This window comes from Echiichthys vipera, assembly GCF_963691815.1.
Source record: "Echiichthys vipera genome assembly, chromosome: 21".
In the NCBI taxonomy this organism is placed as follows: Eukaryota; Metazoa; Chordata; class Actinopteri; order Perciformes; family Trachinidae; genus Echiichthys; species Echiichthys vipera.
The window spans coordinates 7645035-7671307 of NC_139846.1; the positions used below are offsets into that span (position 1 = coordinate 7645035).

At 43.0% G+C, this 26273-nt stretch overlaps 1 protein-coding gene across 4 annotated transcripts in view; it reads right to left on the bottom strand.

Moving 5' to 3' along the window:
* arhgap21a (Rho GTPase activating protein 21a) overlaps positions 1 to 26273 on the bottom strand; it is an 86937-nt gene that overhangs the window by 15141 nt on the left and 45523 nt on the right. For 2 of the 4 annotated variants that reach the window (XM_083936346.1, XM_083936344.1), the window contains 6 exons: positions 23724 to 23745; positions 11472 to 11564; positions 9974 to 10052; positions 9495 to 9549; positions 7235 to 7258; positions 3793 to 5773 (listed from right to left, as the gene is read on the bottom strand). In XM_083936346.1, coding sequence (XP_083792472.1) covers positions 3793 to 5773; positions 7235 to 7258; positions 9495 to 9549; positions 9974 to 10052; positions 11472 to 11564; positions 23724 to 23745 — 2254 coding nt within the window. The remainder of the gene's footprint in view (positions 1 to 3792; positions 5774 to 7234; positions 7259 to 9494; positions 9550 to 9973; positions 10053 to 11471; positions 11565 to 23723; positions 23746 to 26273) is intronic. The other 2 variants (XM_083936347.1, XM_083936345.1) reach the window with 1 other exon arrangement.

Here is a 26273-nt window from a genome sequence, read left to right on the forward strand (position 1 = left end):
TTCATCCCTGCTATCTCCACTTGAATAAACATTTCAGGAGAAAACAATAAAACCTTGTTATAAGGGAGCAACATGCTAATAAAAGTGATGCAGACAGAGACGCAGTCAGCCGGCAGATAGGCGTTTCTGTTCTGATAAGCTGGCACACACCTTTCTTTTTAAATACACACGCACAGGGCAGTCAGCTAACGTTACATCATCATTGACGCTGTGTCATAACGTCTGATATGTAATATCAGGAAGATGGCAAGCCCTAAAAACAAATGAAGAGACACATACGATGAATCATATCTGCGACCGCAGAGACGCAGGTGAAACCTAATGTAACACAACCAGCGTTCACTCATATTAGACTTTAAGAGAACTCCACATAGCCTCCATTAAAATACAAAAACCATTACAAGTGAAAAGGAACAAGAGCAAACAAGATTAAAAATATTTAAGGTTTTGAATGGACTAGTCCCTCCACTATTACAGGCCCTCATAAAGAAAAAACATCCATCCATCTTCAACCTCACAGGGGGGCTGGAGCCGATTCCAGCTGACACCAGGCGTGAGGCGGGGTCCACCCTGGACAGGACACCAGTCTATCACAGAGCACATAGAGACATACAGAGACACTCAACCATTCGCACCTACGGGCAATTTTAGAGTCATCAATGAACCTAACACCTGCATATCTTTGGACTGTGGGAGGAAGCCGGAGAACATGCAAACGCCACACAGAGGCCGGGATTCGAACCAGGAACCCTCTTGCTGTGAGGCGACAGTGCTAACCACCACACCACCGTGCATTGAAGAACATTCCAGAGTAAACACCAGAGCACCGAGTAGAGGAGACTGATGTAGAAAAGCCAAGGACTGAATTTGGCCAAATGGTGGTTTCCATCAGAGAAACTCAGTCTTGGAATACACGGCCAGCTCATGTCAGAAACTGTGACGATTACAGCAGCTTTAAAAGATCCTTAAACAGTGGTTGAAAACAACCCACACCAGCTCTCACACCTTTTTTTTGTGTCATGGTGTGTTGTCTGTATGTTTTTATAATACCTGCCTAAGGACGGCGGATGAAATTTAGCAACTATGCTAACTCCGGCATATTCACATTGATGTCCTTTGATATGTAAATCGATGTGCATTGTCCTAATCAAAATCAATAAATAAAAAAGAAAAGACATTATTAAATTCTTCCAAGTGCCAATTGCATTGATGCATTCACTTTAAATGGCACAACTTAAATATGAAACTTGAATCTGATCTGCTTGTTAGTTGTGTACAAACTACTGCTGTGAAGTCTCTCCCCCCTCAAACCTCAAACACATCTCCCATGACACTGCAAACCTCATTTCTGCCAGATGCCCATTTCCTTTAATCACTTGTTTGTATACCTCCAATCCCGTTTCTGGGAAAACGGCAGCAGTCAGTGATGTCTGACACGTGCAATTACAGTTTATTTTCAGGGGATGTCATTTATGAACATCGTGACTGGTGTTGCTTTAAACAGAAGATGCAGATCTTCAAACAAATACACATTTTGGGAAAAAAATTAACTTACTGAGAGGTAGATGAAAGGATCCAATACTACTCTCAAAGGCACAAACAGCAGAAACAGTTCTGTTAAATATGAAGCTACATAAATTTACATGTAGCTTAGGATAATGACTGGAAGCTATATAGAAAGAGTCCGGCATAGACGGTAAGCACAACTTGTCGTTTTAACACTTTGGCTTTTGTACAAAACAAGGAATGTTAGAGCCCAGACAGATCAAAGTGACAACAAAGAAATAGTGGTGACACTAGTGGTGAATTCATCATAACTGAAAGTGCATTTCCTAAAATGTCAAAACTATTCCTTTGAGTTCTGCACAAATATAAAACTTCAACTATCTGACATGATCAGTGTGAAAAAGGAAAATGTTGCTTTAATGTTTTGCCTTCACATCACAGGTGTTGAACACAGGACACTTGGCAGTGCTGATATCTAATCTTATCTCGATCTAAATAGAGAACTAAAAAGCGAGAGCTGAGGTGTGTTTGTGTATACAGAGGGAAATGCACGCTGGCAGAGGATATCATTAACCCCTGCAGGTTCTGGGGCCAGCACAAGAGCTGCTCTCATTGGCTGCTGATGAGTCACCCATGACGACACAATAGGCCGATGCAAGGTCGAGTTCAAGCATGTTCGGTTATGTCAGCTGATAAGTTGGCAAAGATGCGGACAGACGGAAGACACAGGGAAATCACAAAAACTCACCACAGGGGGACGTGACGCTACGCATGCACTTTGTGTTGTGATCTGTTCCCAGCACGAATGTTTGTCAGATATCGCAATGTACAGCAGTTGTTCCACTTATTGTTTGTGCTAAAGATCTAAATGAAGCTGCAGGAATGCTCTTATTTCTCTGTTATGTCACAGACCATTAGGACGGTGTTCTTAGGTTTCTCTTGCTGCACAACACTGGGGGTAAATACAAGACATTTGAGGGAGTGGTTGGAGGGGCGTACTGAGATGGAGAGCAGCCCTGTGTGTGTGTGTGTGTGTGTGTGTTTGTGTGTGTGTGTGTGTGTGTGTGTGTGTGTGTGTGTACTTATTTCTTAGTTTCTGTGCTGCCCTACTCAGATGCTAAAGGGTGGTTTGCTGACGTCATAGTTGCCTGCAGTACACGCTGTCACATAACCACACACCTGAGTGGAGTTCAAAATGCCACAAGGAACCTATTTATTATATCATAACACCTATATAATGTTCTGCTGTGGCTGCAACACACTATGTTACATCTGCTTGTTGTTTTTTTACTTAATTGAGTACAAAATTCCCCGGGTATTTCCTGTAAGACTACCATCATTTCTGACGAGCCACAGTATATTCAAGATGACATTTGGACACAACAGATGTCCTTGTTGTATGAAAAGTAAAAGGGCAAAATGAGAAGGCTTATGCTGGATTTTCAATGCATTTTTGTGATTGAACGCCTGAAGCAGACAGAAGCTTCGGGTTGTTTTGTGTTGTACTTTGGTTACCGTGGAGAAAGGATGTGGATTTTTTTTTTAATCCACAAAACAAGGAGATATTTATTATTATAAATGAAACCACATGTATGTGCCCCCTAATATTGGACAGAAATACCACATAGGCCACCTTAAACTGCAAGTCCAATCCTCGCATTATAACCCGCCAGTTCCATTTTGCATGCAGAAAATAGCATACTGCCTCGACCCCAACAGCCTCCAACATGCAGTATTTCATCCACTGTATATAAGGGCATGAGGTATCAATTTAGTTTTTCCATACTGGTGCCAATACAATACCCACGTTTCAGTACAGATACCAAACACTTTTTTTCTATATTAAATTAAGGACTAGAACAATGTTTTTCTGCAAAACATAACAGTTTTTAGCCAAACTATTTCTGAGAACAAGCAGCTGTATACGTTTAAAGTTTCCTGATTCGCATCTACAGGATTTCCTGATTTAGATAAGGAAGTGCTATAAACAAATGTTGGTCAGTAGTCAAGAATTATCAAGGTTCAAAGCCCAGCCCTGACTGGATATGTTAAAAAAAAATATGCACATAATATGCTCTCGGCGCCTTAAAAGCCTGCTGTGAATTTGGTACAAAGTCGAATTGGCTCAAAAATCTGCTGGGCTTAAATGCATAAACATACTTTTCAACTCACACAAACACACACTGTCATTTTTTTTTCATCACAGCACTACTCTGCCACTGCTGTTGCTATAGAAACAGGAAGGAGTTTTGAAGGAAGGTGGTATAGAGACGGGTGCAGTCTTACCTATGAAGGGGATTGAATCCAGGGAGTCATCCAAGTTGTTGGAGCCAGACTTTTGTCGTGTGTCTCCCAGCCTTCTTAGATGCATCTCCCTGAAGTTGTCATTAGACGTCCAGCACATAGCTCCATCTGCAGAGCCTGCCTTCACCAACGCTGGTGACTTATGAGTCCCTCCTCCCTGGTTGTCATTAACAGCCAGTACATAGGACGGAGGCCGAATTCGGGGGGTTACGGTGTTTTTGTCCCTTCTTAGGACGACGACTGTTGCATCCAGTCCTTCTACGCCATCTGCAACACCACCGTTAGACCGTATGAGAGCACTGGTGGAACTGGCTTTTGGTTTTTTGGTCAAAGATCCATTAGTGGTGGAGGGACCGGAAGAAGAGGGAGCTACTCCACTTTGTCTCTGCAAGGGCAGTTTAGAGGAGGTGCCAGAGCAAGAGGAGGACCTGGCTGCCAGCCCAGCCTCTGACCTGTTCTCCATTTTCAGACTGTCAGCCCTGCCTCGGAGCTGTAGGTGCAGAGGGGAGGCATAGCCCAGATGGTTGCCCACGATGTTAGCTCTTTGGTCTTTAAGAGGGTCTGTGGTTTTAGCGGAGGATAAGGCAGGTGAAGGGTCTGAGATGGAGTTTTTGACAGGCAGACGTGATGGTCTCATTATGACGCCGTCTGTCCTTGATGTCCGCGCAGAATCCATTGTACCTTTAGTGAACACAGGAGCAGCTAACGGAGAGTTAGATAATCCACCTCCTCGCCCTTCTTCCTCCTGTCCAGTGAGACTCTTGTTCAGATGAGGTAAAGCTCTCAGGCCCGTTCCCTGCCTGCTGGCTCTGGCTTCCTCTCCCCGGTACAACAGCAGCCTGTCATCCAGCCCGGCCCTATCTCCAAAGATGGCTCCTCCTGGCTCTCCAGGCCGCTGCTGCCCCAGGTAGTCACAAGACCGCGCCCGAGGTTTGGAGACTCCTGTGGGGGTTGAGAAAGGAAGAGCATTCTCTGATGCACTCCGAGGCCAATTCCTGATTGGTATTATCGTCTCTGTTCCCCCTCCGAGCCGCTCTTGGGAGAGGCTACGTAATGGAGTCACTGCTGCGCCTTGGCTACTTGAATCCACCTGGCTGTCATTGGAGGTGCTTCTCCGTCTGACCTGGGAGCCCGCTGTTTGACTGGTACTAGGAGGAGGTGGTGTACGTTGCTGGGCGTAGGCAGAGCTCGAATTGGCAGCTGCACGCAAGCTGTCCAAGCGCTCCTGAATGGTACGGCAGCCATATGTGTGCAGCCTTTTGGCGTCTATATAGTCCTTATAGGTGGTGTAGTTTTTCCAGTCAATGTTCTGGTGTGGAGAGGTGGAGGGGGCAGTGGGAGATGGTGAGTAGTGGTTGACGCTGGGTGAGATGGCAGAGGAGAACGTGTCTGGTGAGGCGGCAGCCCGTGCAGGTGTAGATAATGTGTCGGGATAGATCGGACCAGGTCTGGAGGAAGGGGAGTAGCCTGGGCTTTCTGTGGGACGGGAAGTGGAGGGGTACTGCAACTGTGCACCCCCAGGGACTGAAGGGATAAGCGGTCTCGGTCTAGCTGAGGCGGATTCGGCCGAAGGACAGTACCTGTTTTCCTCTGTCCTGTGGCTGGGTCCAGCCCGAGCCACCCAGGGGCCCCTGTCAACTGGATCAGGAGGCATGGCCACTGTCCTTACATTCTCATTACACACACACACCACTGTCTGAGACTTTGACGTCTGTTGGGGCGGAGGAGACGGCGGAACAGGGATCTCAACCCGGTAGCTCTTTTCCACGGTGCCCCCTATTCTTCCTGGTCCCTGAGCCGGCCCTCGGGGGGTCTCACTGACTGTGGCGGGCTCAAGCGTTTGAGCCATGCCCGCAGCCTTAACTTCTATCCGAGGGTAGCATATGGGAGGGGGCTCGGGGATGTTCTGGGCATTTCCGCTGTACGCATCGTTTCCTTTGAGGTATGCATCCTGGGAATACGCCTGCAAGAGATTACAGGACATTATGTCACTTTGGTTGCAGAGAGGTTGGAAAGCTGAAACAGATCACATTAAACCCTGGGAGAACAGCACACCCAGCCAGGGACAGGATACATTAGGCTTTCCTCAAAGATATTTAACATATGTGAAACTATTCTGCAACTATGCTGCAAATGCAAATCCGAGAATACAAAAACTGATCCTTGTAGTTTTACAACAGTCACTCTCTTTTCTCTGTCCTTTTTTGACACTAAAGCTGAACTTTACACCTTCACACCTATGAATTGCTCTTAGATATCTCTATATTTCTAAAATACCTCAACTGCGCCACATTTTGAAAGTAGAGACATAATGGTAGTCATTTATTGACAAGCGCCTCTGTGAGGGCTGATGAGATTATCAGCAAAACAAACAGATTCCCTCAAGAGAACTGTAAATGACAGACAGACAACTTCATTCATCCTGCAATAAAACAACAGCGTGCTAAAAGTAGACACAGTGCACCACAGTGCTCTTTTCCCAAATCAAATACACTCTGCTTCAGTTACAGTTTCTCAATCTTTTCCCTGGGAGACTGCTAACAAAAGTCACAGCATGCCATGATACAAATACTGAGGAGTAACAGATGTGAAAGGGTGAGGAAAGAGGATAGCCAGAAAAGCAAATAAGTAAAGAAAGGCTGAAAAGTCCAGAATAAACCCGTGGAGCCAGGAGTGAGGATTAAGCTGGCAGCGGCTTACCCACCTTTGGTACTGGAGAGTGTGCCCTGAGGCATGAGGAGAGGGTGAACGGGGGACGCCTCTGTCTCCTGTTGGCAGCTAAAGCTACTTCTGTCAGCATGGCTCCACAACTCTACTGTCACTGTAGCAACTAGGGTACTTTCCTTAGTTAAAACTGGAGGAAAAACAACTCAAAACTTGGCTAGTTCTAACACCCGCGCACACTCCAGTGAATAAAGGACAGCTTCAGAGAAAACTCTTGTGTGCATATTGAACACGCTTATATCCCTCTGGGTGCAAGAGCTCTTGAGAAAATGAAAGGGAGAGAGTCGTGCTGTTGGACTTTAATCGATAGCACTCTACCTGAGGTATCAGGTTACAATTGTACTAACAGCAGCCACGGTGAGTCTGCTGCTGCTTGGCACCTCCCTCTGGATCTGTATAAGTCATACTGTTAAATAGAAACCAATTTCCTCAATGTGGAAAGTACAGAGCAAAGTGTTTAAGGTCTGCTGACATTTGAACTCGGACTGATTTTTTCAGCACACACATCCTTCTTTCAAAATGCTATTGAGGAAAGTAACAAAAAAAAATTGAACCTTCATACACTAAACCACAGTGTATTTGGGGTTTGCCAGCTCTAAGGGCTCTAAAGGTGGTGCCACACATCACAAGGGCTGTGAATCATCAGGAAAGAAAACTTACAAAAAAAAAGGTGATTAGTTAGTATAGTTTCCCTTCTTACCAGAGCAGTGATATCCCTGGAAAACTGTAGGTCCACAGGTTTAGAGAAGGGCAAGCAGAGAGGAGAAAAGGGAATAAAGAGAAGTACACAGGTGAGAATAAAGAAAAGCCATCGATGGAGGTGAGGCAGGTTACTTCTCTGACTTCACCACAGGGCTAAAAATACACTTGCTGAGCAGAAGCATCAGTCGGGAGTGGAAGAAGATGAAAGAAGAATAGAGGTGTCCTTCTCAGACCTGAATTATCTTCTTAGTTGATCTTCATCACCATCATCTCCTCCTATTACCCCCATGTCTTCCTCCAACCCACAACACAGCGGCAGTCAAAATACATTGATGAATGCCTCTCTCTCTCTCAGCATACTCAGCATTTCTTTCCTTGTCACTCTCACCTGCTCACTGTGGTACCTCCCCTCCCCCCTCTCTTTCTCCTGCACTGCACACACTCTCTCTTCACTAGTCCGCTTTCATCCTCTCGCTCACCAGTTAGACGCCGCTCTATCTATCTATCCATCTATCGTATGTTTAGGGTGAGCATAACAGCACGCTTGCCTGATCTGCACTGGCTTCCTTTTCCCCGCTCACTCCTGTAAACAGTGAGCTGAGAGGAGTCAGCTGACTGCAGCTGCACTCCCTCTGGTAGTGAGTGGGCTCAATGTCTCCCAAAATAAATAAAAAAACAGACAAACATGAAGACATTTAAAAACACAGATACATCGACAAAAATTGCATCTTCCATTCTTCCTTAAAACAACCTGGTATATGTATGTTTTAGTATAAAAGTTCTCACAAAGCAGTATTTATATTTTGACATTTTAAAGACTTGATTCGGATTAGCACATACATCTCAGCTGAACTAAATCATATACGGACAGAAACATTTGCCACTTAATTCACATTTTGTCTTCTGCTATCTGTAATTTCACTGTAAGCTCATAGCAAATAGTGTGCAAGAACTAATTGCTTAGCTCGAGTCCCTCAGCCTTGTGAGCGCTCAGACTCATTCCAGAAACGCCAAAAGCAAGTTACTGTGGCTTTTTGGTGAGCTGCGGCCAAGCTAACATAAGATATGTGTGGAATTTATCAACACAGTGGGATCTGACTCAGTTCTCTGCTCCAAGAGAGAATTTCCCAAACAAGAAGAGGTGAATAACGTGTGGCGCTGGTTTTATCGTCTGTGGGGCTCTGGACCCTGACTGATGGCGTGGGCTGGCTGTTTGCATCACTGAGCTCATCGGCGTGATGGAGGTAGAGGGGGTGTGGAGCTACTTCTTCTGTTATTAGCTTTTTCTCACTGAGAATTCTCACCTTTTTTTTGGAAAGCCTGGCACGATCAACCTGTGATGTTTCAAGTCATTACAATGAAATAATCCTCAATATACTGAAATGTTTATTTTTCATTCAAGCTTGTATCCACTATAAGCTAACTAAGGCTGCAACTATTATTTTCATTACCAATCAATCTGCATTAAACTTTTAATCGTTTGGTTTCTAAAATGTCAGAAAAACGGTAATAATGTCCATCACAGTTTGTCAAAGTCTTTCAATGTCAAGACTTATTACTCCAAAAACCAAAGATATTCAGTTTAATTTGAAATAAAATGTAGAAAAGCAGGAAATCTCCATATTTGAGAGTCTAAAAACAGCTTTTTCATGAAAAAAACACTATCTAAATAGTTAGCGGTTATTTTTCAACTAATCGTTGCGACACAAGAAGCTAATCTGCTAACGTATGGACAGCTTGTCCACGCTTTCTATCGTGAGTCAGAGTATAGCTTCATATAGAGAGTTCTGGCTACGTTTGAAGGAGTAGTTTCACAGTTTGGTAGAAGAAGATAAATATAAATCTCATGTCTGTGGGTTATGTTTGGAGTATTTAGCTTAGCTTGTTTAGCGTAAAGCTTGGAAACACTGAGGAAAAGCCAAGAAACACTCCACGAACAACATAAAAGCAGACAAATTAACATGTTAGGTCTGGTTTGTTTAACCTGTACAAGAAAAATAACCTGTGCTTACTGACCATGATGATCTGAGGACCTGTGTTATAGTAGAAGACACAGCACAGAAGTACTGGTGGATGGACAAATCAGAGAATTAATAACACTACATTGCTCTCTCTGAACCACAAATTGTGATTTTTTAATTTATTTTACAGGTTAAACAAACAAAGATCCATCCAGGTTTTAATTACAATTAGACCAACAGACTAAATTAAATAACGGTCTTCTGTACATACAAAAAAACTGATGAATGAATGCTTACCAGCTGCAAAATGTCCTCATCCTTTGGCATCACACAGAGTTCCAGTGAGGCATCGCTGATGGAGGAAAAGGGTGCGTGGGACGAGAGAGAACGAGAGTGAATGTGAGAGAAAGAGAGAGAGAGAGAAACCGTTTTAACACAGGGCTCAAACTGTCCAAAGTCATGGCACTTCTCAAGAGAATCCGTTGAACTTGTAAAATCTAGCCTTTAATAGCTACAGTTTAATGAAGTGTGGAAGAATGTTACACATGTGCCTGTCAGCAGCAAGGAAATTATTCTCTGTGGAGAAGTGGACGTGTTTTTCCTACAGAGTTTCACAATGGCCCCGTCTCATTTTTCGGTGTTGTTGGTCCACAAACGTGCAGCAGAGTGTTGGCAGTGATGGGATTAGATGGAGACTCGGGGCAGGCTCTTTCACCCTGTGCACATTTTCCTCTATATAAACCGTGAAATGGAATGTTGAATCATGCATATCTTACCTGTTCTGGATCAAGGCTATGACTTGGGAGTAGGTCTTCCCAATGATGCTCTCTCCATTCACCTTCACTATCCGGTCCCCTGAGCAGAGTTGGGTTAATACGTTACGTACAGCAACATCATAAATAACAAATAATATCACATATGTGTAGACTTAGAGGGAATTTAATAAAAGGTATTAAGTGTATTATTCTGGTGAAACGTGGATGTTTCACACACATCTTCAAGATCTAAACAATCACCTCAGTTTCAAGATTAATGTCACTAATCCAGTATGAGTTATGATGGTGAGTAATGGACAGAAAAGTTTTTTTTTGCTGAATCTTAAGTTGACCTTTGACCTTCTGGTTATAAAATTTCATTACTTAATTTACTTAACTTAATTTTTATCCTTTTAGACATTTGCGGGAAATTTTTCTCATCATTAGCGTAGGAATTATTTAACTATGGTATGAGTTCATTCTCGAGTCCAAATCGATTTCGGTGCCAAATTTAAAGGAATTCTCGCCAGGTGTTCCTGCGATATCCCTTTCAAAACGAAGGGCTATAAAATATGGTGAAAGACATTCAAAGCTTCCTTCTAAACCTCAAAAAACCCACAACAGACAATGGGGACGACCCTACTGCTAACAGCAACGTGACAAATAAACTCTGCACTCAGGATAAAAGATCTGCAATCTGGTCAATATGGATATTGACCGAGAAAAGCACTCTGGAGCAGCTCCTTCCAGCACAAACACACATCTGTGTCTGGATCAAAAAGGAGAATACCAATACTTGTTTATTTGAAGCCCCTCCCCCGATAGCAGAGACCATGTCCATTCAAGTTTTCTGAAGATGGCCATCTTACAGGAAGAGAGGCGAGGTGAGTTTGGCAGAGAAACTAGATAATTGTGGGAAAACACTGCACTCCCTTATCCCAGGAGAGGAGAGCGAACAGATACAAGCAGACAGTTGAGAGGGCTCGTCTGGGGCCGCTTGACATTTCCTGTAAAACAGAGTGCTAATCTGGCAATAACCCCCGTGTAAGGGAAACTGGAAGGAGCTGATTCACTTTTTCACCAGAAGGTAGTTTCTTCCAAGTATTTCTTACCCTCGCTGCGTAGAAGTGACTCACTAATCAATAAGGGGAGAAACAAGGTGGGAGACGAAGAAAAGAAAAAAAAAACAGAATCAAGGGATGGTTAGAATAACAAGTGTGCATATTATACTTTGTTCAACCTCCCACGAAGGAGCCATCTGTTATTTTGTAACTCGTATCTGTTTTGCCTGGCGGGTTACAAGGAAGTGGAATTATTACCTACAGGACAAACGTGAAGAAATCTTGGCATCAAACGGCGCTTTGAGGTCAGACATGAGACAGGCGAGGTAATCATGAGATCAAGCCGGTTATCAGCAACAATCTCTATAGAGCCTGAGTGTGTGTGAGTGTGTGTGAGTGTGTGTGTGTGTGTGTGTGTGTGTGTGTGTGTGTGTGTGTGTGTGTGTGTGTGTGTGTACCTGTACAGAGTCCAGCTCCGTGGGCGGGGCCTCCCTCCTTCACTTGCTTGACGAAAATGGTGTCCATTGGCTCCAGACGGTTCCGCTGTCTCCCTGGCAACAAGAGAGCACATGCACCGATTGGCGATTGGTCACACAAGCGAGGGAGAGAAGCAGCAGCAGAATCAGAACTAGGCCACATCACACCGCACCGGAACGGGAAATTCAGCTGCAGCAACACCGTGGCATCCTATTTTTCTTCCACTTCCTGATAGGAATTGACACAGTTATTTTCTCACACGCCCAAACGATACCGATGGGAAGGATTTCTGGTTGTAAAGTGAAATAAACGGGTGACTTGGTGCGAAAATTTGAAGTCCAATTTATGTAAAGAAAACAGCTTAGTTATCAGTGGAGCAGAGAGGATTATTCGATGAATCAGACACAGACAGAAAAATGAATAAGCATTTTTATAGTTTGTTAACACTAAGTTAGTTTTTAAAGTAAAAAGGACACACAGACTTGTGTACAGCTCCAGAGCCGGGATGATTTTCTTAATTTGCTGTGTCTTAATAACAAATAAAATAATCTCCTGGGGACAAATGGGTATTATTGGTGAATGGACTTGGACTACAGTTAGTTTGCGCCTTTCTAGTCTTCCAACCGCTCAAGGTGCTTTTACACTGATTGATTGATTGATTTTATATGACCATAAATTAATTGATTATTTATTTTATTAGTTGATATGAAACAGCACTCTGTGTCATACATTAAAATACATAAATAGACAGGCATAACCAAATAAAGCCCTAAAGCTTATTTCCATTGCGGTCCCTATGGGGCAGGTGGCAACAGATCACACATCAATCACACAAATTATTTATATATTTTCATACAAATCATACATGAACATCATAAATATAAAGTACCTAAGATTGACATCAAATCATTACTTGCCACATTCACCCACTCACACACATTCATGCACTGATGTGAAGGGCAGCTATGTAGGGTGCCAGCTGCTCATCAGGATCTTTTCTAACCATTCAGACGCACGTTCACACAACGACGGCACAGACTTCGAGAGCAATTTGGGGTTAAGCGTCCTGCGCTGACATGACGTGACATGCAGGGGATCAAACCTTCCGCGCTCTACCTCCTGAATCACAGCTGATGGGACTGATGAATTGAGAAAGTAGTCAGCAGATTGACTGATAACAGAAAGGATTTTTAGAGGCAGCCTTAATAAGGACACTCTTTCCCGGTGGTGATGGGAAAACTAATTTGTCTTCTCAAAATATTCCTTTAAATCACAAACTGTCTCTTCCTCACGCTCTCACACGCTCTGTGCCCTGACGCATGTCCTGAGCTGCACAGCAGGACAGTGAGGAGAGGCCAGAGTTTGCTGACAAGGCTACAGGCAAACCGGCCATGAGGGAGTTTCATATAGCAGGAGAAGAGACAGCACGCCATGTTGTGAGATGTGCACGAGGAGGAAATCCAGCTTATTAAGACTGAGTAAGATCACTAATAACGTCTTTAAAAATGCATGCATAATATGTGTTTTTATAGCAGTTATGTGCATGAAATAAAGAGGGAGGGACTTATGTCTGTGCGTCTCATTAAGACGGTGAAATCGCCTTTCTCTGACCCATAAGACTCAATCTCAGTTGGCCTTCGCTGCCTCTTTGAGCCCAGAGGCTTCAAAGGAAGTGCAGCATCAGAGCATCCCTCTGTTCTTTCCCCAGGGAACGCTGACTAAGTGCGCATGCTCTTTTCAGATACATGCATTTATGACCCAGTGCACTGCAGAGCTCTAAACAGCTGGACTGGAGTAGCTTCAAAGGTGAGGAGGAGGAGGTGAGAGTCGTTTAATCATCAGCTGACTCAACCTGCTTCAGGAATCCAAACCTGTAACATGATACTCTCAAGTCCAAGACCATTGGCAGCTTGTATGCATATTTTTTTTGGCTTCCTTTTAGCCCAAAACATGTCAATGTTTCCAGACTGAGCCGTTTTAAAGTAAGCATGTCACCGCAGACGTCCTGCTGTGTTGTATGTTGAAAGTATTTGCCAGTGCATACACCCTGCTGCCTCCCTCCTGTGGCTGAAAGTGACACTGCAGATAAGGTTTTCAGGGTAACAGAATTTTAAACTTCGACACAAACTTGATACTTCTTTCGATATCACGGAAAAAAGAAGAAAAACCACGGTGGATTTTCTCCAATGTTTGATCTGTGCGGCCTTGGATTAAAAATCTGATTAGAAGTATAAATGCTTTTCACAACTTTGACTGCAAAATGTGTGATTTATAATGTTCTCATTCAGAGATTAAAGCTGAAGTTGGTCATTTGTCATGAAAACATTTTTTTTTCTTCAGATTTACTAAAAACTTTATCTGTATCCTGACAGACGGTCTGTGAAAAAGTCACGTAAATATGATATTGCAGCAACTTCAGAGATCAACTGTCCAACAACATCTGAGAACAACAATTTCAACAATCTGACCTGTTTACAGTTTACAAAGACAATGCAATTATCAACAAAAGCTGTTTCTACAAAAATGAAAGATTTGACACCCATCGCAACCAATGTGCTCATTCACTGTGAAGAAATAAACACAGTGGAGGTTCCAGTGAACAGTTGCAGGCTTGTTTCCCATCCAGTAGAAGGCAGTGCAGCACATTCAATCATGGTTTCCAGTGAGGGACGGTGTGCAACTGTTAAGGGCAACAATGTATTTCCATTCACATTCTTAGTGGAAGAGCCGGCAGCTGATCACATGACCGAAACCTCATGTATGAAAAACTTCAATGGCTCTATCGCAGCCCCTCTGATGCATTCATTACTGACTCACTGTAGGACAGGACCAACCCGAGTGGAAGATACAGATGTTAACAAATGCTCCCTCTACCTCGCCCTCTTTCTCTCTCCCCCTCTCTCTTCGCGTACTCGGCAAATTCCCAATCTGCAACTCTGCAGCACGAATTGGATTTCTGGAAGTTTCCATGCCACGCAGCTGGATGAACGGGATTAAATGTGAAAATCTAAATCTCTGGATATTTTTTTTAATGCTACCAACTGTCTTGACCAAAGCATACAACTACTGTGTGGATTAATGAAATACATCAGCCTGCCTTTAAAACGACTTTGACTGTTCCAAAACACAGACTGAGAGTCGAGTAACCACAGCTTCTCCTGGGTGGTACTGGTGCGGACAAATGTTTTTGCTGGTGGAAAAAGGCGCTTAATTTGCTCGTCGCTGCATCAGTTTACACTCTGGGCAGCAGGTGCACGCTCGAAGCAGAACTTGGGCCTGAAAGTAGATTTAAATAATAACAGAAAGTGGCACGTAGTTGAAGTTTTACCACATCCACACCGGTCAGTACAGCACTGTGTGAGCTGCCAGAAACCGTAAACAAACACATTTTGTATTCTATTTCATGCCTGCTTTATTTATTTATGTGGCAAATACTTTCCCATTTGGCATCCAGAAGTGTGAAAACACTCTGCAAGCCCGAGTTAAAACTGACACCTACTAAAAGTTGTTTGCAGGGTTCCCACACATTTTCATCGACAACTTTTACAAACTTTTCCATGACTTTTTGAGAATAAAATGTCCATGAGCATTCACAATGTAGAAAAACAAACAGAACTGTAGTGTGTAGTATACTTTACTCCAAATGTTAATGTACTCTCTGAAGCCATGCAATCTTAAATATACACTTTCACAGCATTATCTTATCATGTCAGGTGTACATGGAAGCAGACATGATAAGATAATGCTGTCAAAGTGAAAGAAAATGAAGTAACGTGCGTGATGGAGAACAAAACACTTGTTAAACGTGAATTAAAGCCACTGTTAAGTCAACAGCTGCAGTAAAAATAAAAAAAACTGTGTTATGTTACATTTCATAGAAGGTTATCTTCAGAAGATTACTGAAACAATTAATTTAATAAACACAACACAATTCCACAAGTTTTACAGGTTTTTAATGACCGTGGGAAACGTGTTAATTGTAAACTGGACAAAGTTTTTTTTAAACAGTGTTACAAGTATCGCTGCGATTGATGATTATGCTCATAATCGATTGTCTACAAGTGCGTCTTTGGCATTTTTACTTGAAAAATGAGAGAAACACTAATCATTTATCAAAAATAGTTAGAAAAACATGCTGATTCTTTTTCAGCAACTCACATTATTTCACACACATTGATCAAAAACCCTCTAAATACCCATATGAATATCTGCAATTACCAAGAATTTCACATTTTGAAACAGCTTATTGTTAAGTTCTTTTGATGCTGTGGATAACTTATTTTATGGTCTTTTCACCCTATCAAATGTTCTTTTTTCCTTGTTTTTGTAATTTAAAAGTTGTCCTATATTTTTTTTTTCCATTGCAAAGATGTGTATATGTGTGTATGTGTTTGTATGTGCTTTTGCATTCTGTCGAAGCACTTTGTAAACTTTTGTTTTTAAAGGTGCTATACAAATAAAGCTATTAGTATCATCTAAAAAGCCACATACTGACCATGTTTGTTGCTTCACCCACATTTTTGAAGCACAGAAAGGCAGCAAAGTGTCTCTATGTGAACTAACTTTTAATTACATAGGATGCAAAAACTGTCATTTCTCCTCCTGACTGTATAAAACCCTATCTGGTGCACTCCAGCAGTGCACAGTCCGAAGCCGTCCTCTGGCTGGATGTCAGCGCTGCTCTCTGGCCTCGACATGCTCTGGTTTGGCTGTCGTCCCTGGCTGCACAGCTGGACCCGGTTCTGTCGGCCAGCTCCCCCACTCCCCCCATTGTTTTGGGTTAGATAATGTTATTCTTCAGAGGGCTGGGCGCGCTGCCTGCTCACTGCATTAACCCCGGCTTAATACCTCTCCCTCCACCTCGCTGTTCTTTACCATTTGTGTCACTTTCGCATTTACAAACACCACACCCAGACATACAAATGTACACAAAAATAAACACAAGCCTATGCAGATGTATTGCTTTTTCTACACTTCAAAGACTGAGGAGGAGGGCTGTGTGTGTGTGTGTGTGTGTGTGTGTGTGTGTGTGTGTGTGTGTGTGTGTGTGTGTGTGTGTGTTTAGATGGCTATCTGTGTCGGGTCTCTTCCAGCAGGGAAATATGAACGTGAGAGACACACAATCTAGGCATAATGTCCTCCCCCATAGTGTGGGAAGGTCAAAGCACAAGTACACTTTACATAAATCCATAAACTCCAGTTTCCTCCAAAAGAACGGCATGTTTCATTGTGAAACTCCTACTAAAAAACGACAGCTGAAGAAGCCATCATGAAAATAAATATTCTGCCTTTTGTTTCACCCATTCCCCTGAAGAAACGCACTGTGCAGTTCACACACACACTAGTCCAAACACAACTCTGCTTTGAAAGGCTAAACTCTGCTAAAAACACCTGCAGGTGACCTCCTCAAGAAACCTAATAAAGCCACAACCTCAGAAACTGTGTCAATTGTGACTTTGTCCGAAGGCCAGAATCACTCGCAGGTGCCAGCCTCAGACGGACAGGTCTCGTTTCACTAATCACTGCACTTTGTAAACAGCCACAGCTTTATGTCAGAGAGCTCAGCACACACAGGGGGAGGACAAGCCAATATGCCTAAAAGCATCCGTCGTCTCTGACGCTGTCAAGTCAGCAGTTTGTCTTTGCGTGTAAGTAGTACATTTAGCACATTTCTAAACAGTGGAGACTAGAGAATAGAGACACCTGATGGTTCGTATTCCAAACTTCATAACAAACAGCACAGTGTTTCCCATACAGAGACCAATGTGTGGCGCTGCGCCACACAATCAACACTGAGCGCCACAAATTGATTACGTTTTTTGGGGGGGGGTTTTCCAACGCGATTTGGAAATATATTATAGATATTATTCCGTTAATTCATCTCTGCATAGCATCCTTTCTCCCTGTCATTCTCTCACACACACACACACACACACACACACACACACACACACACACACACACACACACACACACACACACACACACACACACACACACACACACACACACACACACACACACACACACACACACACACACACACACACACACACACACACACACACACACACACACACACACACACACACACACACACACACACACACACACACACACACACACACACACCAGAGAATTTAAGTAGAGATTGGTCATCGTTTATTGTCTTTTAATGGTATTGTATAGTGATGAAATCATATATCGGGTTATCTTAATGCAGGATTATGTCATATTAACAAATTTAATGTCTTATGATATATTTTGCACTGGCATTTTTAATAAAATGAAAAATTGTATTTTATTAAGTATTTTTAACATTCACACAGACACACACACACACTCCCACACACACAGACACACACACACACTCACACACACCGGGTGTTTTTTTCCAGCACAGACAGGAAGGTGGTAGAGTACTTTCCATCTCCCTCTCTTTTTTTTAGGAGTTCTAAATACCTAAATCCACCCAGGGGGAAAGAGGATGTGTACTGACCACACGGCAAAAAAAGAAAAAAAAGTTGATTCAATGTTTTGTTTTCTTTCTGTAAAACAAGCCAAACTATCCACCAAGGGAGTTTAAGTTCAACCGAGGGAACAAGTGACAAACATCTGGAAACAGATGGGGTGATTTGAGCCTGAAATACTGTCTCTTGCTTTAAGAAATGTGTGAAATGAGCCAACTGGCTGTGAATGTGGAGGGTGGTGTTTTTTCTAAACCTTTCCAAAACCAAAAACACATAAGCAGGAGTGACAGGAATGGATTAAGCTGTGCGTTTATCTGCTGTTACGTCAACTGCAGTCGTTAGCATGTTCAGCTCACAGGCTCACAACTGACAGTAGCACTAACTGCATTAGTTTGTGGGGTCACAGGATAAAAAGCACAGTTCACAATAGCACATGACTCTGTTGTATTTCCTTACTGTGTGGGAGCCAGCCCTGGATGCTACATTATCAGAGTTCTGGCTAAGGTCGGCAGATTTAGCCAAGTTACACCCAGCATCTCCAGCCAACATTAGAGAGATAGCGTTACATTTGTCAAGCACATCTGTTAGCAGCATGAATCAGGAAGGAGCATTGGCATTACGCACAACCGAAAACTGTGTTTATCTTCATCAAATCGCCTCACTACTAAACAAGTCTGCTACAGTTTAACCATCTAGACCTTTACTCACATCGGACTCGGTTATAACATACCTCAGCACATGATTTTTCTGTTCTCAGCTGAGATGGGCCACACAGCGCTGCAGTGTTTCAGTGGAGTTAATAAAATAGCAGGTAGTGGACTTGAACGCCGCAGAGAATTTCAGCCTGTGTGCACGTTTTTTTGAGCCTAAAGTTGTTGAAAAAGAGCAGCTAATATTGGTATCGAGAGCAACAAGTTAGAGTGCTAAGCCAGAGAGATAGAAAAGAGGAGAGAAAAACCACCAAAATGACAAACACAGGACTGGGCAGAAATGGAAACACCGCGCTGCTTCTGTTCATCCGACAGTTTTGAAAAAAATAAATAAATATCCTAATCCCAAAATTTAAAACCAAACTGTACAGAGTGAATTTTGATATAACTCCTTTAAATTATATCGAGGCTTAGACACACACTAAGACTCACACACTCATCTTCAACCTCTTATCCGGGGTCGGGTCGTGGGGGCAGCAGCTTTAGCAGGGGACCCAAACTCCCCTTTCCCGGGCCACATTAACCAGCTCTAACTGGGGGATTCCGAGGCGTTCCCAGGCCAGTGTGGAGATATAATCCCTCCACCTGGTCCTGGGTCTTCCACGAGGCCTCCTCCCAGCTGGACGTACCTGGAACACCTTCCTAGGGAGGCGCCCTGAGGGCATCCTTACTAGATGCCCGAACCACCTCAACTGGCTCCTTTCAACGCAAAGGAGCAGCAGCTCTAGCATAATTAAAGGCGTGGTCACTTTGAGTGACGGGTGGTTTTATGTGCAGGAGACTGTGGGTTTCATTCGACCCGCCTCGGTCCATCTGCGTGTCACTTAATTTTCCATTTTTGGATTAGCCTGGAGTTCAGCGACGTCAGGCACTGCCAAGATGGCAATGACCACTCTGAGCTTCACTTTGGCTCTTCAGAAACCTATGGGTGAGGTTATGGAGACTATGTCGGTCTATGGTGAGGAAAAATAAAAGCTCAGCAAACGGAGCAGCTTGGTACCTGAGTAGTTACAGCGCACATGACTGCAACATCCCAGGCTAGATTCCTTGGGAGCTTTGTTGCATATCATACGCCTCTGTCTCTTCTCTGAGTCATCGGCCGTATAAAGCCAAAAATGCAAAAATAATTAAACAAACTAGGGTGAACGGTCAATTGTATTTGGGTATTTGCCTAAAAAAGCTTTTCTGAGTCGAGTCTTAATGTTAAGCAAACTTCTATGTGGGTGGGTGTATGCCATAATAAATGAAGTTTGTCAGATTAACAACTTCTCATGCTCAAGATAAAAGCTGCTCAGGAAATCTACTTGGAGCCAGAATTAAATAAGAGGAAAACTGTGCCGTTAAATTAATCTATGTGGAGTTCAGCATCAAGCTTCATGGTACCAAAGTCGTTGAGGGCAATTAGAAAACAAACAGAAAGAGAAAGACAGGAAGGTTGGAGAGTAGACTTAGAAACAGAGAGAAAGACAAAACTTTGGATCCAGCTTTGTTAAAGAAGGTGGAGCTTTAAAAAAAAAAAAAAGCCCACCGGAGAATACTGGGGAATTCTGTTTGCCTGTGCTGCATTACGTTCCCCTTTGCTGCACACTCTATGGGAACTAACCAAAATCTGACCCAATGAAAAAAAAGCATATAAAAGGTGGTATCTGCAGATAAAAGTGTTTCAGGTTGAATGAAAAAGAAATATTTGAACAGATGGAGCCGTTTGTTTTTATGTTGCTGAGGCACCACAGCTTCATAAGCATAGCACAAAACGCCTCATTTGGATTTTACCCTTCAACAACTTGCTAAAATATGCAGCCGGAGAGAGAAAGAGATACAGGAAAGGGAGAGACAGAGCAGGGAGGGAGGGGAGAAGAGAGGAAGTGAGATAGAGAGGAAGATTTGGTATGTAGAGGACCACTGTGAAGGGAAATAAACAGATCCATACTTGACATCATTCCTCCGTTCTCCGTGGTTCCACTATGTTCATCTACACGCTGTATTTCAATGTTTACGTTTGTTTATCTGTGTATCTACGTCAGCCTGTGGGTCCATCCGTGTATGCGTGTGTATTTTCTGGAGGTTTGAAGTGTTTCCAGTGGCAACACCCAGCTAGTCAACATGCGGTCAGCAGGCGCCCCCCTACTCTCCAAACACCAACAGCCTCATCACACACTGGCCCAGAGTCAAGCAAATAAACTGCACTGCAGAGCGCCGGGGAGGCCGGAGGAGGCTGCAGCCAAACAGACCTGACTCAGAAAACTGCAGAATGTAAGCTTTTTAAAAAAAAAAATGTTAAAACGACTAAACACATGGGATGTATTATAAGTCTGGGTCTGCGTGTGTTTACGATGCTGTTACAGGTGTTTTAAAGTCTATTCTGTTTGTTGTTGTTGTTGATTGTGACTGGCTGTTGCTGAGTGTGACTGACTATAACAATTTGAAGGCCTCCGTGAGAAATTACATAGAAATGCCAAAAAAAAATTTCCCACGCCCTCAGTCTTTGGCTACATGCTTCACCTTTATCATTCTTATGATGATTTGTGACCTCACAAATTCCCATCAAAGCTCCGCCCAGCTTCAACCGAAACTGAAAGCACATGTGTAGGTAACTAAGGGCTTTAAAGCTGAAGATAACTTAAGCTGTGTGGAAAATACCCCCACCCATATTTGCTGTAACTGTCACTATATCCTGACAGCACAATGAGACAGGAGATCTGTGAAAAAAGTAATGTTGCTCTACCTCTCTCTGTCTGCTCCTAATCTCATCTGTTAGATCCACTGCCCCTGACAACCAACCACAGTGTCAAGGACTGCTCTGGACTCTGATCGAACTGTGAAACTAGGCAGCGCTGATGAAAAGATGAATCAATATTGTGTTATTGCATATTTCTCACATTAGGTTATTTTCAGAAACACATTTTAGCTGTAAAATGAGAACGTTTGTGGTTTTGGCTATTTGGCTTCGTCACACAGATTCTCATTTTACAGTCAGAACGGTACACTAAAATATGTTTCTGAAAACACTTTGTGAGAAACAGGCAATACAGTTACAGAATATTGATTCATATTTGATCAGTGCAGTTATTGACGCTGCGTCAGAGACTCCTCGGCTCTGATCGGTGGCTGTTTTTCTTCAGCCGCGGTGGAAACTAGCAAATGCCCTTTGGAGGAAGCAGAGAGGACTCTGGAAAAGAAGGTGGAGGTACAGATACATGACCTTTTCACAGAGTGTCCATTCCATTTTTCTTCAGCAAATATGAATAAAAAAGTTAAGCCACCAACTTCCGCTTTAAGATGTAAAACAATCTTCTCACAGTTTTTACTGGACAGATCATGTAACAAGATTTACAAGAATGTCATCACTTGATTTTGATTCCTATTAAAATCACTCTTGATTCATTCTGCTGCAATCAGCTGTGGCCCTACTACCTGTCTGCATCTTCACCACTGCAGAGTCTCTGAGCCCGCTGAGAGGCAAAGAAGGATTTATGAGAAGCTGGAAGGTAGCCAAGTGACTTCCTGTGGCAGCGGAGGGAGGGGGATCATTATTCACCATCTATTGAGCTGTGCGGTGAATGGTTCTCATGCACTTACCACATACTATTTAATGGCACACACACACACACACACACACACACACACACACACACACACACACACACACACACACACACACACACACACACACACACACACACACACACACACACACACACACACACACACACACACACACACACACACACACACACACACACACACACACACGCTTTTTACGTGACTTATTTCAGTCACACACAAAAAATCCAAGTTTCAAGAATGTGTAGTTGCACAATTCCCCAGTAGGGTTTCCTCTTGCCACAGCAGGGCCCTCGTGTGCTAGTTGTTTAATGTTTTGAGGCCTGTGTTGAATGAGGCGGGTGGACACGGAGGGGTTAAAAAGGGTGGGGAGGGAGGGAGGGAGGGTCGTGTGAGGAATGTGACACCGAGGGCCAAGAGGGATGATGAGGGACACTTACAGGAATCTCTCAATTTCCCGTCGAGAGGCGTTTAAGAGTCAGAATTATCACAAAAGCGCTGCGCTCACCCTCCTCTAACCCCTGATTCTTCACTCTCACTGTCCACTCATGCCACAACAATTCACTGAATCACACCTGGTAGGGCTTTGGGTTCATTTCAAGTCAAACAAACAGCTAATGATGATAATCTTCTCCCGGTTCCTCCATTTATTACAGACTTAAAAACATTGCTGCTTCTGCCAGAAAGGTATCAGTTGGTTTTTAAAAACAGAGATCGCTTCGATGAGAAAATACAAAAAGTTTGGGGTAATTCCAAAAAAAGTGGATATTTATTTGAATAAAACTACAATGGATTGTCTGTCGCTGTCCGGTCTTTGTGTATGTTACGGGAGCCTACGTACGCGTGCTTCGTGTTTTCATATGCCACACAGACATGAGATGCAAGGCTGTTTAGGAAGTGCAGCGGAGCAATCCTCATGCATTCATGCTGGGCTGCAGACGTGTGCAGAATACAGAGGGACTGGAATGACGGGGTGGATGCTCTGAGAGATGCTGAGACCTTGCCAAACTAACAGCAAAAGCCCCGACTGCCACTGTGAAGAGCAAAGCTTTAAACACCAAAGTGCAGCACGACACCGCCCGTCTCCACTGACAGCCTGCAGAAAAGACAGCCTCTCCTGCAGCATGTTGTTTACACTGGCTTTAGTACCATTCCACGGTCAAATCAGGAAAAGTAAATTAATGGGACTGAACTGCAAAGGCTAATGAAATGTGGAGACCGAGGCACAACGAATCATCAAAATGCATCCATTTCAATCTGTGAGGAGTGAGAATACATTAGAGTAAATGGACTGTCAATCTTAATTTGATCCCTATTCTCGGGAGTTACTGAAGAATAGCTGAGAGTTAATGGTTTCTGTGCCTTTCTCATTGCAACACCTGAGGTCCCAGATCACAGAGTTCATCTCTAATGCACGCAGTAATTTAAACAAAATGAGAATAAAGAAAGAAAGACAGGAAAAAAAGGTAGGCCGTTTTTTGACACTTACCTCGGCTGCCGTTGTCTTCATCCTGGAGAGAGAGAAAAAAAGAAAGAGAGACACATTCGTAAAAAGGCTAGGCTATCAATGGACGGATGATGAGACAATGGGCAACTGGGCACAGACACTTAAGAGGCCCCCCACTCAAGGAACAAGACACCCACATTCAAAGAGTCGACTTTTAGTCTTCTTAAAGATGATTTTTTTTGGCAGTTTTCAAGCCTTTATTATGTAGTACAGACAGGAAATGGGGTGAGAGAGGGGGGGGGGGGGGGGGGGGGCATGCAGCAAAGGGCCGCAGGTCGGAGTTGAACCTGCGGCCGCTGCCTCGAGGACCATAAGCCTCTTTACTGCTCTGACCACTGTTCCACCGGCCACCCCTACTTTTAGTGATTCTGGAGTCATTACGTTTTTCTTTGTGGTCATTTTCATTTAACGTTTCTGTATCGTTTTTTTTCTCTTTGTGGTCATTTGTAACATTTGAAGACTAAACTACTTAATAGATTGATCAAAAATAATAATAAACATATGGATTTTGAATCAAAGGATGGATTACATAATGCACAGAGACAAAGAAGAGTGCTATTATAATTTAACATAATTGAGTGTTGCATGATCCATATAAGCCACTTCATAGCAACATGATTGTTTGTTTGTTTCCATCTCCACATAAAACACCTAAAATCTTAAAGTCCCTCACAGTCCCAGTTTAAGTGTACGCACTCCTGCTTTAATCCCCCTCCCCTCAGTGACACACATGTTCTCTGCGTCTCCTTAAAGACTCCCTGCTCTCCCGAGGCTTTCCGTAAGACGGTCTGACCCTCTTCAAGCTTTACCCCAATATCCTAAAACTGCGATTAATCAAGTGCTCCAATCCAAGACCCTGAGAGTAATTACTATGAAATGTGAAGATTTTTTCGCCCTCCCCTTGTTGGTTTAGGTTACGTAATGGGAGAACTGCTCAGGGCGTACAGTGAGTGTGACCTGACGGGTTGAAATTTAAAGCTTTCAGTTTGAATATTACCCAAAATCTGGTCTTATGATAAGGAGGCCACAGCGGGCTCAAGATGGTCGGACAAAATGTAGTTTTACTTGTGTAATTCTTTATGTCAATGCCTCAGAAAGAATCAGTGCAATAAAAGAGAATATAAACTTCTCATGCAGAAGACTAAACTCTGCCAGTGTTTTAAGATGGATGTACTGCCCTAATGTTGCACCGTATGCATCTGAGGCTGCTGGTTAACAAACTTGCTGCTTTTAAAGTTCAATTCAAGTCCACAAAAATTAAGGACGCGGCAAGACTTAAAAGTGGCCGAAACAACATGGTGATACCCAAGAAGGCCTCTGGGGAGAAACTTTTTTTAGTTACACAAATGTCTGAAGATCCTAACTGTCGTGCAACAGTTTCTCTTTCAACCACGCAGCCAACAGAAGCCAAAAGCTATAAACAGAAAAGCACTACGCTAACTTTGGAGGAAATCCTTCTGTGCAAACTGAAGAGGTTGTCAAAATACACTTCAGAGAAAAGTAAACCCAACTTATCCTGAATTATCACTAACAAAAACGAATCAGTCAGGAGGCCATGATAAGCTTCGAGAACTCAAACACCGGGCACATTTTCCCATTAAAGAAGAAGCCCTGTCGTATTTACCCAAAGCCCTTTAGTGTGTGTTAGTGTGTGTTAGCATGTGTTAGTGTGTGCCCATTAGGAGCCGGAAGTGCTGTAATGTCAGGATTAATACCAAAGGGCAGATTGGTACTGATGTTATCCAGAGGACGGCTGGCACACTTCCCAGGTGGGATGATACAAGTCAAGGGAGGCTCTGAAAAAAGCCCTGCTGCTTTACTGACACGACAGATTAATGGAACAGTTCAACATTGTACCGCTCTTTAGTCTGTCAGTGTGGCCACAAGTGATGTTTGTGTACTGGATTTACTGTAGCACTGGTTTACTTTGCCCCATCAAATGTGTACTACATTACAGTTGCTACTAATGCATTTCATTCTCAAAACAATCACATTTTCCTTCAACTAGATATATATATATATATATACATGTATATATATATATATGTCAAAATCAAGTTTTACTTCCTTAAAACCGCCTGCGGTCTGAGATTATTTCATCTGTATCCAATATAAAGTCTCTTTCTCATTTTAAAATCACCAGCTCTAAATTCAGGGTTCCTGCACATTTTCCATTTCAAAATTCCACACTTTTCCAGACTCTGAGGATTTTTCATATTAAACATCTGACCACCAATTGTTAGATGCTTATTATGTAAATAAACAGTTTTAAAATCTAACTTTTAACACGTATATTAAATTCTGACTATCTATGCCATTATGTTGCTGAATAATTACATGACATTTTTACCTACAAACTGTAGCTCATATAAGTGAATGAATTCCAAACCATGGCAACCAGACACATGTTCAACGCACAGCATTTTATTCAAGCTAAATGCTAAAAGAGTGAAATGAATACGTGAACCTGTAACTCTACAGACAGGAGCAGTGAGATGGATAATTAAATGAATAAGTGAACCTGTAACTCTA